Source organism: Onychostruthus taczanowskii, unplaced genomic scaffold, assembly GCF_017590055.1.
Source record: "Onychostruthus taczanowskii isolate IOZ18803 unplaced genomic scaffold, ASM1759005v1 scaffold201, whole genome shotgun sequence".
Classification (NCBI taxonomy): domain Eukaryota; kingdom Metazoa; phylum Chordata; class Aves; order Passeriformes; family Passeridae; genus Onychostruthus; species Onychostruthus taczanowskii.
This window is the reverse complement of record NW_024499252.1, coordinates 176,632-197,085: the sequence shown is the minus strand read 5'-3', so window position 1 is coordinate 197,085 and position 20,454 is coordinate 176,632. Positions and strand designations below refer to the sequence as shown.

Below are 20,454 nucleotides of genomic sequence, written 5' to 3'. Positions count from 1 at the left end.
TTCTTCCGGCCCGCGCGTGACAAGAATCCTGAAGTGCTGCTGCCTCGCGTTTTGATCTGGTCTGATTTTAAACAAGCATCCCTGCCCTTGAGGCATCCGCTCTACTGAATTGCTTCTAGGTATTTCTGCCCCGTTCCTGCTGTTTCCAGGCAGCTCCGAGTTCAGCCCATCGGCTGCGGGGCTGATTCCTTCTGCTGGTGGCTGGACGGGGTAGGAAGTACTCCTTTCCAGCCGTATCCGGGGGTACCTGACCAATCTGTCCCCTTTTGTTCCAGTAAAGCCAAAGTTACCTCCACCTCCTGCGCCTGCACTGCTTGTCTGTGGCTGCTGTAACTGGAGAACAAAGAACTTTTTCCCTGAATTTGCTGACGGATCTGGCACATGCTGCAAGGACCAGCGCCGGGGTTCAGAGGTGGGAGCACTATTTGGAGCCTCAGGAGCAAAGGGAAGTAGAGTAACTTGAGGCACCTCTGCACTTGAGGCCCGATGCTGAATCCTCACACCGCTTATGTTTAAACCTGAGGCCGCTTCACTCGCTTCTTCTCGCTGGGCAGCGGGCAGAGCCTCCTCGCTCTGGGGGTTAGCACCGCGAAACATTCTACGGCTACAGCAAACGCTTCCGTCTGCCCGCTGCCCCAACTCTTCCATCAGCCTGGGGGAAGAACTTTCAGGAGTCACCTGCGGAGCGCTCGGAGGAGAGCGCTTTTCAACGGGGGATGCATAACGCTCCCCGAAGTCCGAGAGCTTCCAGGGAAGCGTCTCCTCCGGAGACTCCGGGGCCGCGCACTCGTCGGCGCAGCCGTCGGCGGCTTTGCGCTGCAGCGAGATCTGCACGGAGGAGCTCCTGGTGGGGCGCGCGTCGATGCCGTTCAGCAGCTGCGGGATAAACATGGATGTGCTCCTTTTCAAGGAGCCCGCTTCGCGCGGATCTCCGTCGCCGCCATAATCCGCTCCGTGCCGCGAGAACGCGTGAGGGCCGCTTCTTCTCGGCAACGTGTGGAATGCCATGAAAAAGTCATCTTCTCTCTCCCGGGCAAGGATCTCCGATTCGGGGGCCGTGTTGCTTCTCCCAGAGCCAAAATGAAACCGCAGCCGATGGGCCATGGTTTTACAGAGAGGAGAAAAGGAGAGGGAGAACAGCAACAATTCAGGCGCTGCCAGAAGTTAAAAACCAAAGACATGAGCTCCGAGAAAAAGTGTCCCATCTGCCAAACGGTTAGCACTGCAGCCCTGGGAGCGACAGATAGCAGAAATAGCCCAAGTGGCAAGCAGCATTCCAGGCATGATTGGGCAGGAGCAGTCAGCGCTCCTACACACACGGTGACATAGGGTAGGATGGTGGGAGTCACGTGGCCTGGTTCCCCCTTCCCCCTCTCCAATGTAAGTGTGTGAGGAGTTTGTTTTTTCCTTTTTGTATTTTTTTTTTTTTAATGCCAGCAAGAGCCTGAAACAGCACCTTCCCAGCTGCTCCTTTTCCATCAGGGAGGAGCGGCCCCAGCGGGAGAGCTCTCGCAGCTGACAGAGGCAGCGAATACACTCAGCACTGCTATAAATCTGAACCACATCGGATTCACGGGGCACGCTTGGAGAAAGCACTTGCAGGAAAATGGAACTACAACAAAACACTTCCATTTTGTGTTAAAAGTTTAAGTCAACACTGCGTGCAAATGAGGAAAATTCTTTCAAGCATAACATTTTGGTGTGTTACAGCTCTGGGCTGTCATGGCAGAACAGGAATAAATACAAAATGGTTATGCTTTCCATTTTAACCATGCTTATAACACAACTGACAAACTTTTGCCTTTAAAAGGCCCCAACAGCAATATAACCTGCAGTTCCCTTTGAGCAACTCCAAATTACAAACAAAGCAATCATACATACGGCAAAGACCTAGGACACAGTAAAACCAGCAGAAACACACAGCACAGCAAGCCAGAAAGCTCCTTTTCCAGATTTAGCAGGCAGTACAGGTGAGGGAAAAGCGGAGCTGGGTGTTGCATGTCCGTTTGTACTGATCTGTCTCTGCACAGAACTGCCTGCTCCTGGCTGGCCTCCAGCGAGGCAGTCAGCAATGCCACCACGCGTGGCACTGCCAGCACGGAGTACAGTTACACTCTGACAGCCAGAAGGGCTCAGGAGGACAGGCAGACAGGATACACCACAGTGTGAACCAACCACCCTAAATCAGCTCTGCTACAACAAAGACACTCAGTGCCCTGAGGGCACTCACACGTGAACGGCGCACACACCAGAAAAGAAACTCTGGTTAACCACAAGTGCAGCTCCGTCTCAGGGCCTGGACAGCTGCTCCCTGCGAGAACTGGAAAGCCTAAATCTTGTCAACAGCTCTGAAAACCTGTGTGTGGCGGGTCAGTCCTCTGCCGACACATCTGAACTCCGCTTGCAAGCAGCTTGCTTTCAAAAGCCACAAAATTACCAATCCCAAGAGCAATGGCAGCTCGAACGGATCAAACTGCCAGCAGCCAGCACGATCCCACAATTCTTTACATGGATTATGAGACACAACAAAAACGGGAAAGCCATTTCAGTATTGACAATAAATATATGAGAGTAAAGCCAAAATAACCAGTTCAGTGTCTCCTCATTCTATAAACACAACCTGATGGAAACCTGCTATTCCAAACCCCACAAAGCAGTCACCTTGCCATAGACCTCCTGCAAGGAAAGCCATGGCTCCTAACCCCAGGTGCTGCCTTGGCCAGGAGGTTCCAAGCCCCAGGACAGACTGACTTTGGAGGCAGGACCAGAAGGAGAATACACATAAATTGGTTCAACAATAAAAAGTGCTGAAACTGCCAGGGTAAGGCCGGTACCGCACACCCAAACCCGAAAATCCAAAGCAGTATGTCTGAAATAAGTATCCCAAAGCTGTCATTTCCCAGCTGTCACTGCACAGGAGCTTTTTCTCTAACCCACCTCCATGCTCCTGTGGCACCTTTGCATTCCAATGGCACATGGCAGTTTGAAGAGTGCGAGTGGTCATTATGATCATTATATACAAATAAATATGCTCCTGGTCAGCCACTGTAGAGGCACAGTGCCACCAGTTCACCAGTTTACTTCCTCCTGGGGAAAGACCCAGTCATTCAGCTGCCAGGTCCTCTTTCTCCCCAGATCACAGCTTGTGTGGCTTCCTTTGCTCTTTATTTATTAGGGAGATAGAAGGAAAGAACCTATTTGTTGAAGACAGAAGCTTTTACACTGTCTTTTTTTTTAATGAAAGTATCTTTGCAACTCTGATCCTAATCTTAAGTTTAGTAAAGGTTGTATTGCCCCCAGCCCAGAAAATGTAAATTCGTGATCTCATGAACGGAGATGGTGTTACAATGTTCAAAAGGCAAACCCCCAAGAGCCATCCAACAGTGTGCCACTGCACTGGCACGTTTAACCCTGGATGTACAGAGGGACACTGACACTTTTCCCATGGATCAGAACTACAACAGAAACCAGCAGCAGTCAGAGGGTGAAAGCCTCCTCCAGAAAAGCTACTGCATCAGCCAAACTCAGTGCAAGACAAAACCCACTAACAACATGTGAGCATTGTGAGGCAGAGATGAAACCCAAGGGAGCATCATTCTGCCATGACCTCGAACCTTCACACGTGCACTGTGCACACAAGGTGCAGCTCTGCTAAGCTGATGCACCTCCCCAAGCAAGATGCAGAAGCACTAAAGGACTGGAAAGGGACACTAAAATGATAAAGCAGCTGCTTTATCAGCAACTAAAAAGGTCAGGACTTGATTGGTTTGAAGTGGGGAGGACCATTTTGGTCTGACCCAGAAGGGCACTACTTCAGTGCTCTTTTAGTCCCAGACCCAAATGGTTTTTACAGCTCTATTTGTGTTTCTTGGCACGCTCACTGAAACAACTGTCTGAAGACACCTTTAGGCTGGGGCACACAGAGCCTTGTGATTAGTGTAACACAACTAAGACGAGCACTCACCAGTCTGTTTTCATCAAACACCTCGAACAGGAGCCGATGGTTGGTTGGGTTTACCTGAGGGAGAAAATCCAAATGTCACTGCAAGTTCTGCACCTGGACAATAACAATCTGGGTACGAGCTCAGGCAGCGATCAAACCAAGGTGATTAGGACAGGACTAACAGTCTGATGTAAATCTTTACTTGAATTGGAGCACCAGAACCTTACTGCAACTGGGAAGAGCCTGGCAGCTGACATGAAAGCTTTTATTTGCTGTACTCAGTTACATTTCCCTGGCAGAGGACTCCAGTCCCAGGCTGGACAGACTGTCAGAGCTCCCTGACTGACTGACTGATTGATTTACAAGGAGCAACAGTTTTGCTGCATTTCCTTCAGAATTTACATTCAGATATGTTTCTGCCTGTCCGTTGCTCACCATCTCCAGCCCATTTGGCACACACCCTTGGAACACCCAGCAGAAATCTCCCCAACACCTGAAAACAACAAATACACCTCCAGAAAATTCTTTATTTAAACTGTTTGGTGCATGTGTCCCAGCAAGCATTCCCCACGACGCTGGGAACATCCCACTGCTGGCACTGCTGTCCCAGAGCTCCCCATCCGCGGAATTCCCAGCCGGAACAACGCGCCACATCGGCCCTCAGGCGCTGCTCGAGATTCGTGTTTGAAACCCCCTGAAATTCTACCTGACCTGCTTTTGTGGGAGCTACAGCTACACTGAAAGTCAAACTTCAATTGTTCTTTGGAAAAATATTGTCTGCAACTGAGTAGCAAAGTTGCTGCCCTTCAGGATTATGTAATTGCAGGTTGGGAAACAGTTTCTAAGGAGCCTGGAGCCAATTCCTGCTGAGCATTCCATCCCCTCAGAAGCACAACAGCAAGTACTTCAGGGCAAGCAGGTCTTTGCAGTAAACATATAAACAAATAGAAAATAAGATTAGCTGTGCAATCTATTTGATAAACAAACAATAAACAAGATTAGCTGCACATGTTCTAATAAGGACTGCAAATAAAGAGAAACTTACTCTGAAGTAAAACTCTTCATTCCATTTAGGGTTCAGTGTCTGCAAAAGAAATAACAATATTTATATCTGATGTTTAAGTTTTCTGGTGTGCAATTATAGAAACACACATGCAAGTGACAGTTTTCTAGGGAAATAAAAGAGAAAGAAAAGAATAAAAGAATAATAAAAGAAATTGAAAAATATATTGCCAACTAGAAATTCCCTATTGAGGTAACCAAATGTGGGAGGATATTTGAGTCAGATGATCCTAAAATAGATGTTAAATATAAATAGAATTTGATGATTAAAAGACAAATCATTGAGAACCTATAGGAATAAAATCTGAAGACATTTCATTCTCAAGATTCATTTAAACCCAGAATAATTTTTTTAAACACAAAGGTAACTTCAGGGCTACAAGAATATGCTCAGATTTACATTGTGAAATAAACACAAAAATTAAAAAAACCCAAAACCAGAAATAAAACCAAAAGAGAAGGTTATTCCTTGGAAGAGGTAAGATATTCTTCCAGTGTCCTCCCAGCCCAAGGATTTTAATTTTAGCAACCTGACTAAAATGCACAGAATAAACGTGCATACAGATTGCCAGCTGAAGTGAGCTCAAGCATGACATAATAATTTGATAAAAAAGAGATGAGAACTACAAACAGTAATTTGGGCAATTCAAGCTCGGGTAAGTATAAAAACAATTGGACAATATGTCCAATGTTTTTGTGCTCATGCCAAATCATTCCCTCATCTCTCACACAGCAGAGATTTACGGGCAGAGCTGACAGGGAAACTTGGCTTTACACCCACGACAATTCTGTTCTAGCAGAGAAGGGGAATCTTGGCTGTTTATCTTACTCCTTGCTATAGATCCAATAGATTCCTCATATGCAGGACATGGGGCTGACTATACTGCATGTCTCTACAAACTGGGAATGCAGGACCTCATGGCAGAGCAGGAAACAGTTCTGGAAAGAAAAGACCACTCACTGTAAAGGGCAAGTGAATCAAGGACAGGAAAAGTAGGGATGGGCTTGCGGGCGCAGAGAAACTTTCAGCTTTTTTTCCCAGAAGGAGCACAATGTATCCAGTAAAACACAAATTACAATGAAGCAGTAAGGAAAACAATGTTACATTTTAACCACGGCAAGAGAGGGTACCCGCAATTTACCAAACAAAGCACTGCCTTAACGCAGGTTTTGAGGGCACTGCTGCCCATTGACAATCCATTGATTCCAAATGCTGCTTAACCACAGAGCTCAGGGAAATCCGAAGGACAAGGCAGCAGAGCCTTTGGTAAATGCCTGGTAACTCACAGAAATCTGTCCCACCTTTGCAGGTCCCACTGTTAGTGGGCTGAGTTATCTGAGTGCCAGCAGGGAAGGAACTGCAGGAATGGCTCCATCCAGGACACGAGCAGGGAAACAGGAACAAAAACTCAACCTCAAGAAGAGCTACATCCTAAAAAGGGCAAGTGCTGCACACAAAAAGGACTGCCAGGAGTCAAGCTGAGCTAGACCTTCCTCAGGTATTCAAAAAAGGGTTTTCATTCAAGCCTACACAGAAAAGGAGGACATGGAGAGAAATGATGCTCCTGAACACTGGAGCTCAGTGGGGAGACTGGGCGCTCTCAGAGATGGAGATATTTTTAATATTCAATATGGGAAAGGCAGAAGTCTTTGGAGCTCAGCACAGTCAAGGTGAAGAAATTTAAGAAACCGGATAATCTTCATCTGAACTTTTAAATTCCAGCAGGTATTTAAAGAAAACACTGGCCACATTACAGGATCGAAGGCAGCAAACAGCAAATCCAGCTTTGCCTACTTCAGAGAGAACCTTTTCAGCAGGGTATTCCAAAATGAAGTACAAAGCAGTAATCAAACCTTACAGCTGGATTAACTATGGAGGGAGATAAATTGAAACAAAAAGCCTCAGAAATTTAACCCGGGTAGATCATGGTAACATGAAACTTTGTTTTTTCAGAGTAAGAAAACAATGTGCATTTAACCCCTCTGGCTGCAATGAAGCACTTGCAGAAGGACAGCCCAGCTGGGCAGTAGGGTACAGATCAGACAGCAGCACAGCACGTGGAAAAGGAGAACAAAAAGGGGACACTGCAGTTCCTTCTGCTGTCCCAAAAGCACTCCTGCAAGGCAGTGCCTCACTAAGTTATCCATTCAACTGAGGAACACAAAAATGAGGAGAAAAATGAGAAACTTGTGAAGGGTCAGAGACAGTTACAGAGCTGAAGGAGGTAACTGCCACTCAGTCATTCCTCAGATCAACTGCACTCGGTATTTTTTTAATGATTTTAACTCAAAATTGAGATATGCTAATGATGTTTGCTATTTACAAAATAGAGGATTGCAACTTGCACAGGGAGAACTCTGCCTTGAGATGAAATTTAACAATTCAAAGCAGAAATTACCAAGTAGAACTTTCCAACATATGAGTTAACACCACTATTACAGAAAGGACTGAGAATGTCTGGGCTTTAATTGACAGTGAGAACAAACAGCAAAAAAAGGCAGATGCAGTCCTGAAAATGAAACAAGCACTAATGGCTAACCAGAAGTCTTTGAAAAATTCCTTTTCCACACCAAACATGGCCTGGTTCTGGGCCAAGTTCTGCTTGGATCTTCCACACCTCCAGAATTCCACACTGAATTTCTCATATCACCCAACATCCTGATTTTAGAACTGCACCATTTCAGTCTGTGCTCTCAATAACAAAATTCTCCCCACTATTCTGTTTTGCAGATGATTTCAACTGAACCCTTGCTGATTCTAAATACCTCCATAAAAAATGACAAGTCATTATTTTCCCTTACTTTTCATACAGCTTATGACCACTTTCCTCTCTGCCAGCAATACCAGCAAAATAAAATAAAAAAAAAAATCCTTACAAAATCTTAGGGTCCTGACAATGACAAATATGCCCTGGTGGAATTTTGTTTGTGTGAACTAAAACTGAGAAATTAAATGAAACTCCGTTTTGGTTCTAATTAAAAATGTAAGAAATCCCAGGCTTTTCTTACAGCCTACCTTCTGTCATCTGGTTGTTTTAAATTCCCACATCAGGAAAATATTTTGAAAATGGAAATTTTGAACAGAATGATCATTTTTCTTGAAAGTCAGATAAATGATAATTAAAACAGAATTTCTCAGTCCTTTATTTCAGCCATGTCTTCCAACGCAATATGAATTTTAAAAAAGAATCTGTGGATGGTGCAGCCAAGCTTTAGGGGACAATATGCAACATGAGGTGCTGTCTCCAGGCCAGACACACTGAGGTGCAGGCACTTGTTCTCAGACTTTGCTTAGGAGACAACCACATTATCCAGCTGCTTGACGGACATGTATGCAACGATTTTAATTAGCGCTGCAGCATGTTATACAATTATGTTCCAGCGATCTTAATCCTTCCAAAACCACGGGATTAGAAAGAGTATCTACATACCTTTTTGATAGTTTTTGTCTGCACAAGAGCAAGTTCTCTGTTCTCATCTGCTACATACAAGGAAAGTTTCACATACGGGTCGCTGCAAAAGAAGACATCAGATTTAATCCCCACAACTGTACAGCCAAAGAGCGTTGCAGAAGGAATTTTTAATTTAACTGGGTAACAACAGCACTGTCTTCAGTGAAAGCTCAGAACTCTGTAAGCTACTGACACACTGAAAATCAGAGTTTGAATGTTAAACCCCACCCGTAAGAGCAGAGATCATTCTGGCAGCTCTGTCCCTGCTGGGGGCAAGAACCGCCTGTTCCCACAAGCACGCCTGTGGCACTCCATTAAAACCAGGCAGGGAAAAATGGCAGCCCTGGGCTTTGGGAGAGCCTGGCTGCAGCTAACCTCTGGAGGCTGAAAGAAGTGCAACAGGAAGTGTTCTGAAGCAGTGGTTATAATTGTTCTAGGCCATAAAATCAAGCTGTACAGTATCAGCAGTGACTCAGGGCAGAGAGCAAGCTGCTCCTGCCTGGGACACAGATGGGACTGGATGGTCCTCAAGGCCCCTGCCAACGCACACCATTCCACGGTTCTGTGCTTTACACTGCAGAAAGAGCATCCTGCAGGAACAGGTGAACTTCACACGGGTCCAATGTCAGGAGTCTCTGCTCCAAGGGGGAAATGGGTGCCTGAGTAAAACCAGGACCCTGAGCTGCTCTGGCGCTTCCCTCTCAAGGCTGCAGCACACTCTGCTGATGGCGACCCAAGGCTTCTTGAAAGCATCAACAAGAGACACTCACAATACCACCAGACATGCAGATTCACCAACCAAGTCATTGAAATGCTGACACTTTTTGAATTTAAGGAACTATTTTGTGACAGTATCACTACAGAACAATCAGAGCTGGCACGTTCATTATCCTGGATGTTCCTTGTATGGAATATAAAATGCCACAAAGGTGGAAACAAGAATAAACAAGACATCTTGTTGGATTGATTATTCCTATCAGTAGATGCACATAAATGCATCTCTTCACCTGCAATTAAGTTCAGCATTAAGAAGCAAGGTTTAGAAGAAAGCAAAGCACCATTGTGATTATTGTGCTGGTGCTGCTTTGAATTACCTGATATTTACAGGTATCTTCCCAGATTTGGGCTACCAGTCCATACTTGGGCAATGTTCTTTTAGGAACCATTAGAAATACTGCAATTTTTTAGTGCTAAAATACCCTGGATGACTGTTTTGCCTACAGAAAATGAAAACTGTGCCACAGAGATTATTTTTAAAATGTATTTCTATTTAAAAAAACCAGAGAATAATCAAGTTTATGACAAAGTTCAGTAAGGAAATTTTGCCCTTACTGAACTGACTCCCGACATCTCTGGCTGCTCTAAAAGCAGGACAGAGTGAGCCAACATCCAAATAAACAGTGTAATTTGCAAGTGCCACGAAGTGAGCAGCTCCAGGTGCAATCCAGGGGTCTGTACAGCCCCACTTGTTTGGATCCTGCTCAGTGGCTGCCCTGCAGGTGACACCACCTGGGATCCATACAGCTACCAGGGACATGAAACAAGGACAGAGGAAAGGAACACACACCAGCTGAGACTTCCTGGGGAGCAGACATTGTACCTGAACAAACTGGTGAAGGAATCAGAGAATGGGCAAAGAATGGAAGAAGGCAGAACCCCAATTAAGTCACAGCAGCAAAACAAAGTAACTGGGATGCCAGAGAACAGTCATTATATGTCAGAGAAGCAGCAGAAACACTGAGTGAACTTTACAGGGGTTAACTGCACCCCAAAAAGCCAGCTAATAGCAAGTATTCCAGATAAACGTGGCATCTTTGCAAGGGAAAGTAAGTACCAACGTGGAAGATCTATTAGACAAAAACATGAAAACCACTAAAATTGAGGGAAACTTGCAAAAGAATGAAATGCAGCATTTGGTCTGTTAAAAGTGACTGGAAAACCTATCCACAAATTGGAATGACATAGACATGAAGACAAGCAGTAAAATACCAGACTCCTGTCTCACAGCAGCGCCTGCAGATGTGTTAAAGGAAGGAAATCCTGATGATTCAGGCGACAGAAGACAATAATAAACCAGACACCTGCTGAGAGCACCAAAAACCCCCAACAAAGCAATCAGGTGAGTCTGGACAATGCTCTCAAGCACACAGTGAGACTCCTGGGATGTTCTGTGCAGGGCCAGGAGCTGGGACTCAGTGATGAACTGATGCTCCATTCCAACTCAACGTATTCCATGGTTCTGTGGTTCTAACTTTGAGCACAGACAGCAGACTCGAATCACTCTGGAGCTGTACCTGCCAGGTATTCTCACCCTGAAACTGACTGATTAAAAGGAGGGGAGATGGGGATTAAAATGAAATAGTGCTTTCTTGACTTTCCTCAGGCAAACTCACTCATTCCTCCAGAAAGCACTTTAAACCCCCTTAGAGCACTCCTGGAAAGCACCATTCCAAGTGGTGCATGAATACTTTCACTGTGCTCTAAAAACAAGTGGAAAATAAAGCAGCTCATCCCACAGCTCCTTGTGAACACCAGCCTCAGCCCTGAACTGCTGATTTGCACCAGGATTTAAAAGGGCATGCTGGAAAAGCTTAAGGGACACTGGATGAGCAGAACCAAGCCCTTCCACTCACACAGATAACATCGTGTATCTGACATATGGAACTGTGTCAGTTTTGCACCTTGCTAGGAAAGCTCGCTGCAGAGGTCACTTGGAGGAAAAGTACCGGGTTTGCCTGGGGAAGAGGACAAAGGATTGAATGTGAAAATGTCACGAAACAGAAACCTACAAGTAGGAAACTTTCTCTACATCAATTTTTACACTAGTAGCAGTGCTAATCTGCCATCTTAATGAAACCTGCAGCACAACAAGTTGGCAGTCACGGACTGCTAGGAGTCTGTCAACGTAGTAGGAAATATCCAAGCGGAATCTACACAGCTGTAACACCAGAAAATGGAGACAGGAAACGAAGGGCACGCCTGGAGCCTGAGGACACTACAGATGGCCAGCCCATCCCCAGAGTTCCACAGGCAGCACCCAAACAGCACTGCAAGCACAGGGACACGACAGACTGCTGGAGAGCCGCCCAACGCAGTGAAGCCGTGTGTGCAAGAGGTGACCCGACGGTAGCCACGGTGATACTAAACCTACATTTAGGCAACAAAGAGAAATTTCAAAGGACCAAGCAGTGTTTAAAAGAGAAATGAGCCCAGTCACCATCACACCAGTGACTGGAGATGAAGGGGAGTTCATCTGTGGACGCCTATCTAAAATGCTCCTTGCTACAAAAGCAAAAATTATTAAAAGCACCAGATCTCATCTATCCAAACACGACTGGCCAAACCTAAAGAGAACATCAGCACCTGCCAGGATCAGGAGAGCCTTGGATCTGATAACAGTTCTCTAGAGAATAAAAGGGAATCCTAAAAAACAATGCTAATAATGAAAGTCGTATTAATCATAATCACAACTTAGTTCAAAGAGAGTTTGGCAGAACAGCCATCAAAACAATCTGAGGCTTTAAGAAATCCTTTTCCTGACCTCAGGAATCCCTCAGGCATCCAGAATTAGCTATTTGCCTTGGTTTTGTCGACTTGCAGTATTTGGCATTTTCTTAAAGCTCAAGCAACTGTAGATATATAATTATCATCTTTCATTTGAATCTCAGCATGAAAAGGCAAGCTTCCAGCTCTTCTTCTGGAGAACAACAAAAGCACTGATGACTTAAAAACTCCAGCGAAAAATCTCAAGGAAGATCAGCCTCCTTTAAAAATCACATTACTTTAGAGCAGTGTGAAAGTAGGGCCCATGAACAGAGTTCCATTTGTTCACTTGAGTCTGGAATCACATCTGCTCTATACTTTTGAAACGGTTTTGAAAGCAAATCTCAAACTAGCTTCTGCCAGTGACACGATGTATTATTTACTTATTTTAAGCTCTAAAAGAAGGGGGTGGAGAGCACAGGCACATGTGAAAGAACAATGGAACTACTAAGGCCTACATGGCTCTATTTTTATTTTAAAAGCTGAACCCGCCTCCCCACATATAAAATTTAGTAACACTTGTTATGCAAGTGCGTGAATGCCAGGCTTGTCACATGCAGGCAAACTTTGCATTTCAAAACAGCCCGACTAGTTTCCTTTGGAACAGTCTTGCACAAGGTAATTTTGCTTCTGTAAGAAATACAGAACAATTCCCTTTGTGCTGCCCCTTTTCTGCCTCACGTATCTGAAAGAACTGATCAACAGCTCCTGTAATTCTGGCTGCAGAAACACCAGCACACTCCAACATAAAGGCAGAGATGCCTCTTTCTCAAAGCCATATCCCAATCTGATTCTTTCCCTGGTCTTGAGGGGACCACTATTTGGCTATCAGTTAATCCTCACCCATCCCCTTTTCCCACCCCTCACTCCATCTATCTCCTCAGTGCAGGTATACATAGAACAACAACCTCACTGAGCCCTTAAGGCGTGTGCCTCCTCGTACTCCTAAGGCAGAGAAGTTGAACGTTTCAAAAATGCACCTCAGCTTTCTGTCCAGAACAGCAGAAGACCTCAGGCCACCTCCTCGCCACGGGGCTGAGGGCTCTGGCTTTGCCTGGTCTGGGGGTCCCTCCAGCTGTGGGCAGGCAGGGAGGCAGGTGTGCCCAGCACTGCAGGGATGCTCTGGCAAACCTGCTTTGACACACAACATGCCTTCAGGAACACCACTGACAAATTCAGATCAGTAACGTACACTGTCTTCAAAAACATTCATCTCAAGGAGTCTCCACAAAGTTATGGGAGCTCTTGGATAGCAGCTAACATCAGGGCTGAAAAGCAGGTTATGCTTGGCAAAAGGAAATGTTTTTCAGAATTATTTAATCATACTTAGAGAAACTCTGTCTGTGCATGCATTTAGTGGAGCTTAAAAAATTCCAATTTTTTTTTAATTCCGATGTTTTGCTTAGTCACTTTTAGATCCAAAGAGATGAGGGAAACAAATTCCCAAAACATGCATCATCAAAGAAGATTAGAATTATAATGAGATACTTCTAACCAAGTTTTAGAGAGAGCAGTAAAAACAATGTTCTAAGGCAGAAACTCTTACAGTCGCTGTCATTTTATCCCAATAACCATTCCCCCAGTGACTTTCTCCACTCCTGCACAGTAAGGAGAAGTAAAATAAGAATACACAGCAATTAACTACATGGAATACTCCAGAGCACACTGGCTGTGTTTGCTCCCTGGTTTCATTTTAGCACGACCCTTCTGGGTTTCATCTTTCTGCCTGTACTGAGTAACACCCATGAAGAGTTTTTCTCAAAAAGAAGAAAGATTTTGCTGCCTGTACTGAGTAACACCCATGAAGAGTTTTTCTCAAAGAGAAGAAAGATTTTGACCTCACTGTCATACAAATCTCATGTCCTGTGGTGACTTTCTCCACTCCTGCACAGTAAGGAGAAGTAAAATAAGAATACACAGCAATTAACTACATGGAATACTCCAGAGCACACTGGCTGTGTTTGCTCCCTGGTTTCATTTTAGCACGACCCTTCTGGGTTTCATCTTTCTGCCTGTACTGAGTAACACCCATGAAGAGTTTTTCTCAAAAAGAAGAAAGATTTTGACCTCACTGTCACACAAGTCTCATGTCCTGTTACACAAAGTGTCCAATCACACAAGGATAAAGGAACATCAGCTTCTGAAAAGAAAACAAAACCTTACCTTATTCTTCACTGCAAAGCCAAACTTGCAATCCATTGTGCCTAAGCATCCCAAAATCTCATTCCTCCACACCAAATCCCAGAGTCATTTTAAAGACCTCCCATCTTCCTTCTAGTGTTGTATTTTGCAAAGAAAGGCTCACACTTCTGACTCTACAAGAAATGCAGCAAGGCTTTACCAAAGAGCTGCTAGAGATAATGACTCACATCACAGACAGCTGCGAAGAAGTGCCTGTGAGTGAAAAAAGGAGTTAAAAATTATACCTCAAACCCCACCTCCAGTGTCTCCACCTTCCTTTACCATGTTATGTTCTAATGAAGAGTAACGAGATGGATTCCTTTGGTATTCTTGCTCTCTTGGAAGTCTCCCAGAGCATAAAGAATATTTTAATCTTCCAAAACAGATGGAAGTGTAAATATGGGTTTTTTTCCTCCCTGAGGCCAATTTTTCTTGCAAAGTTTAAATGAATGCTCTAACAGAATATGCATACATCAGCCCCTGGAGCTGAGGGGCTGATGTATGCATAGATCTTCCTATGCCATTTCACACTCCCAAAATATCTTAACAAGCCCCAAAATCCAGCGCGGGTGGGGAAGGAGAGAGAGAACTCTGTGACACCTGGCTTTTGGAGGAGAAAAGCTCAGCACAGTAGTTCTGCCTTAAATATCTAAGACCCAAAGACTTTCCCTACATGATTTTATTGACATGCCCCTTTTTTCTTTTAAAGATACCAAATTCAGGTAAACTCACAGATCACAGTAGACAGCAGGCAGGTGGGAAAGCTGAGGAGCTGAATACAGAAGTTTCTTTTCCCTTTACTCAAGCAACAATAAACATTTTATGTTTCTGTATTTGTACAAAGAAATTTTTCCATTAAGCAACTATCTGACGAGAATTATTTTTCACTATGACATTATAACTGTCAGGAATTATTACCACATCCTCTTCTTAAGTAGCAAGACCACATCCTCGAAAAAGCAGCATTTCTCCATTTAGAGCTCCTGAAATATACACCCAGTGCATCCTAAAGACCATAACATGCAGAAATGGGTAAAAACCTGCCGATTTTGGTGAAAAAGCCGAGAGCCCAGTTTGGTCGGAAGCCGTCGGGTACCGGCTCGCGGCGGAAGCGCTCTGGTGCCCTCTGCTGCCAGGCACAGCCAGGCGAGACCGAACACCCGTGTGCGAAGGACACACCGATACCCCGTGCGGCCCGACATCCATTTCACACACCTGCACGAGCATCCACATTACGGCTTCACAAACAAAACTATCCATTAGCCATACTTCTGCTGAGCAGCCTTTCATCTCTGCCTGTGCCAGCAGCTCTCCTCCACTGGCCACTCCTCCCCAGGTAGGCACACACGGCTGGCTCTGCAGCCAGCACTGACTGTGCTCATCTCTGCATCTGCCCACGGCTGCTCCGTGCACCCCACGGCTGCTCCGTGCACCCCACGGCTGCTCCCCGCACCCCACGGCTGCTCCGTGCACCCCACGGCTGCTCCCTGTACCCCACGGCTTCATGGGAGCACACTTCATTCCACAGGGAAAACACGAGCCACGAGCTCGCTGCTTTCTTTCCCTTCCCACACTGTTAATAACATTTCCTTTCCTCTACACTGGAAAAACTTCCACTGCAAATCAGCTAGAAAAAGGAAAAAGCAACAACAGAGTATGAACTCTCCCCTACTTGAGCAACTGCCCTCTAGTTAAGTGGCTCTGGGAATTTGGTCACAGGTCTGTTCCACCTCCGGGGCCTCCCTCAGCCAGGACGCACACGTGGTAGTGCTGAAGAGGCATTCAGGAGCCAGATTATTTTTTTTAATTGTTTGATTAATTGATGATAGCCCCTCCCTTCAATAGATTGGTCTCTGCTCACCAGGGGAGCCATCGGTACGAGAAGGGGAACAGGCTGTTTGCCAATCCAGTTCCAAGGCAGCACGCGGGCCATAGGAGATAGCTCCAGGGGTACAGCTATCACCTCAGTTTTTCCAACAGTTAAAACCAGATATACCATAACTCAAAGTGGACTAGAAAAGTGATAGCAGACTTAAAAGAATAGGTACAGGTATCTGCCATCTTTGTCACCCGCAAAGCCACAGCCACGTGTGCTCTCCTCCCTTCACAAATCACAGTGACAGCACACACATGAATTAAAGAATTCAGCCACATTTCAGGCAGCCTTGCTCACAAAAGGAGTATACAGCACGACTTACAATCCTACCAGCAGCCTGGAGCCTGCCTTCCCCAGCTCCATCGTGGATCCTGGACACAAATCAAATGAAATCAGTGAAATCAAAGCAGAAAAGGGGCTTTTCAGAAAGGAGCAGGTAAAAGCAATAAACCCAGTGGCAACCCATAACTAACTCCTATACCATTAGAAGCACAGCTCCCTGACAATGAAAAACATCTGCAATGTTAACTGAAAAGCACCTAACATTTTCAGCTTCCAGACAGCCACAATTTTCACTTACTTCATGACTTAGAAGGAAAAATACAGTGCTGAAGGCAACCCATCAGCTGTACCTTTACGGGATACGCACAGTCTGAGTTCAGCCAGTACTTGGATTCTTGTATGAAATTTATTAAGACACTTCAGTTAAGAAGCTGGAAGGAAATAAATGCAAGCTGATACTAAATTCACAGAATCCCAATCTGCAGTACTACAGTTCACCATCAGTACACATCACAGACTTGTAATTTTACGGGGCAAAATATAAAGCAGGTTACAGACCCCTGCTTACGTCTACACTAACCAGTCTCTTGTGCCCACCTCCACTGCACCTGTGCAGATGAAATTTTAACCATCACCTCGGGCTGCTCACACTTGCTAATCCACTCTACATTAGTTGCTTTGTGTCATTGCAGCTGTAATTCCATACATTTCTTAACTATTAGGAATCACTGGTCGGAAAAACCTTCCAAGATCATTGAGGCCAGAACAAATCCACATCCCCAAGTGCTACATCTAAATGGCTTTTAAATCCCTCCAGGGATGGGGACTCCACTGCTGCCCTGAGCAGCTGTGCCAAGGCTGGGCAGCCCTTTTGGGAAAGACATTTTCCCTAATCCCCAACCTAAACCTCCCCTGGCACAACCTGAGGCCCTTTCCTCTTGTCCTGCCCCTTGCTCCCTGGAAGCCGAGCCCGACCCCCACCCAGCAGCACTTTCCTGTCAGGGTATCGTGGCAGAGCAAGGTGGTTTCCCCTGAGTGTCCTAAGATATCCTTACTTGCTATTAAAATGATTTCCTAAGTCAAAAAGAAGCCAAAAAAAAGTAAACTCAAGAGCATTGAGATTTCTTTACTGTTACAATCTTCAGAGGAAAAGTACAAGTTTCTCCAGTGCTCTACACTGTAAGAGACTTTCCTTAGATTTAATCAAGAAGAAAATGGCTTTTGGACTCTGCAAGCCCACAGGCAGAGTTTTATAATGGTAAAGTTGATTAAAAATGGACAGAACAACCCAGTGAGACACAAAACACAATGTACACCTTGTAGCTAATCCTTCACAGCTAGGCAGGAACACGGTAACTGTTCTGCTCCAGTCTGAAGCCCTGCACAGCTCCACCACACAGAGGCACAGCAGCTGCTGGGGCCTCAGCTCTGCAACACCAACGTGTTTTCAAATGACTGCACATTAACTCATTTGAAAGATTAAAACAAATTTAAAAACACATGTAGGGAATATGGTTTTAACTCTGTTTTTATGGAAATCCTACTGACTTGAGACCAATTTCCTTAAAATATGTTATTGGCCACATCAGTAGGATTCAGTACTAATTACACTTGGATTTGACTTCATGCATTTTGAAAGAATAAAAGTTATGTTGCTGATGGTCAGCATCAAAAACTGTTCTTCAAAACAACTCATTTGGAGAAAGAAAATAAAAAAGCTTTGGCACACCATATACTGCACACCGCTACCAAAGGAACGCTGGTTGCAAATTTCACCCAAAACACTAAAGTTGATTAAACTTTTAATTGCTGCTTTCACATAGTTTTAAGCTAGATACACAAGCTAATGAACCATTTTTAAAAATCATTAAATAAATACCGGAAAACCCACAGGGAGGCTCATTCATACATTAAGAAATTAGTCATTTCAATAAAAGCTAAAATTGGATACCACTAATTTCAAACAGATAAAACCCTTCTAAGTAGATAGGAACATTTGCAGTAGAGCATTTTGTCATGCTTAGGCTTACGAGAGCAGGAATGCCAAGCCTGAATCAACCTCCAGAAAACAAAAGCCACCGTGTTTGGGCTCCCTGTAGCTTCAGAGGCAGCCTCTCCCGCAGCCGTTCCCTGGTGGGTCCCGTGCCCGCCGAGCGGAGGGAGCAGCGGGCAGGAGCAGCCGTGCCACCGCAGCCCAGCACCCGCGGGGACCGCAGCGCCCTCTCCCTGCCCGGCCGATGGCGTTGCGAGGATCGCGGGCGCTGCGCAACACCCACCTGGCTCCGAAGATGTCTTTCTTCGCCAGATCGATGCCAGAAACCACCTTCACCCGGAGGATTCGAGACTCCTCCTGCAAGGGAAAAGGAAGTGGGTTTAGTGTTTATTCTGTACGCCACTTCGCAGATCTGGCAAGAGGTTAGCAGATAGCAGGAGGATTTGGAAAAGAACCGCCTCTTTCCAACCGTGAGGAGTATTTGACTCCAGTCAGAGCTGTGAAGAGTTCAATAAAGGCAGAGTAGAAGGAGACAATGGTAACAACATCACAGCAATCATACTGTAACAATAATAGCAAAAAAAGTAGAAGAGTATTTGCTGAACAGGCCATTTCACATCCTGAGTGATCCATATGCCACAAATTCATTCTGCATTGACACTGCAGCTCTTCAAACACAAGGGAAATTATGCATAACCTTTTAGCAATGAGAGATGTCTGTAGTGTAAAAATCGAGGCTGCACAATTAAAAATAAATACTGAAAATGAATTTTTTTAAGGCTGTCTCACCACCTTGGTGTACGTGGAGAGCTCAAAATCAGCGTTCACTGACAGATGGCAAGTCCTGCAGATGCACACCACTGAAGCATCAGCCTGATGCTCAGTTTATCCTTCATTGCATGAAGTGCCTGAGGAACATCAGTAAAAATGGCCTTTTTTCACTTTGGTTTTTTTTCACCGTGTTTGAGCAACAGGAACAGGCCACCAAAATGAAACCTCGAAAGTCTTCTACAGAAACAGGTTCTGCAGTCCCCCATATCAGTGATACCTTCTCTCCTGTGATAAGCCTCCCAGAACTGCAAGATACTGGATTCAATTACAGTAACTTGAGACTCTGTTCCTTGAAGCCTGTTCAGAAAACAATTACACTTTCCCACAGGTTTCTCCCGGTCTGTTTGCTTTAGGCAGCTGATAGCCAGACACAGCTTTGTGTCAGCTGTCTTGGCACAGATTTTTCCACCTGTGAGGAAGGTCAGGACCAGCCCCAAAGCAAAGCCATACCCGGGCAGCCCAACTCAGCCCTCTGGAAGGAGGCACAGACAGGGAATCAGAAAACAACAGTCCCATTGAACCTGTCAGCAGGGCAAGTTCCACCCTGGCACATGTCCTGCCCGAGGAACTGGGCTGCAGCAAACACTTGAGACACAAATCCTTCCTGTAAACCTGGCGTTTGGAATTCTCCAGCAGCACTCACCACCGTAAGGTACTTTCTAATTAGGGAACAGGACTTTTTTCCCCCAAAAGAGCCCAAGGCTTACCTGAGAGGTGACAAACAGCATGTGAAAAAGAACAATTCAATGGACTCACACTAGTGGATATTGAAGTTTTTTCCTACGTACCATATGTCTGTTTTCTAGAGCAGTTTTAATATACAAAAGGCAATGAACTTGCAAATTGGGATCAAGATATTCCTTCAATAAGAGAAGAGAGGAGAGAAAAAACCAAGCAAAAACTCAAGACTGTTCAGACCTCACTGAAGCAGAACTAGAGGAGAAGTTGCAATAGTTGTTTCTGTATCAAGTGCTACTCAGATTCCCTCTAGCAAAGTCCAACATCAACTTTGCTACAGTGGCATCTCCCTCCTGCACTGAGGGCACCTCTGCATATTAACTGAGTCAAAAGAAATCAATGAAAAACACAACCAATCCCCCCACCATCTTTAAAAGATAAAAAATGCAAGAGGAGGTCCCACAGCTGGAGGATCCCTAGTTGAGTTTTGCAAGACACAAAAGATGATGCTCCAGATGATCTAAACAGATTCTCAAAAACATACCTGAAGGGTCACATCCACTTTAAGGATCCCAGAAGCTATGACCCTGTTCCCTCCTGTGAGAAGGCTCTC

At 45.1% G+C, this 20,454-nt stretch overlaps 1 protein-coding gene across 1 annotated transcript in view; it reads right to left on the bottom strand.

Moving 5' to 3' along the window:
- Positions 1 to 20,454, bottom strand: part of NEDD4L (NEDD4 like E3 ubiquitin protein ligase) — an 84,629-nt gene that overhangs the window by 40,964 nt on the left and 23,211 nt on the right. Inside the window, exons 2-5 of the mRNA XM_041403830.1 lie at positions 18,616 to 18,689; positions 8,437 to 8,518; positions 4,989 to 5,027; positions 3,965 to 4,018 (exon numbers count right to left, since the gene is read on the bottom strand). Coding sequence (XP_041259764.1) covers positions 3,965 to 4,018; positions 4,989 to 5,027; positions 8,437 to 8,518; positions 18,616 to 18,689 — 249 coding nt within the window. The remainder of the gene's footprint in view (positions 1 to 3,964; positions 4,019 to 4,988; positions 5,028 to 8,436; positions 8,519 to 18,615; positions 18,690 to 20,454) is intronic.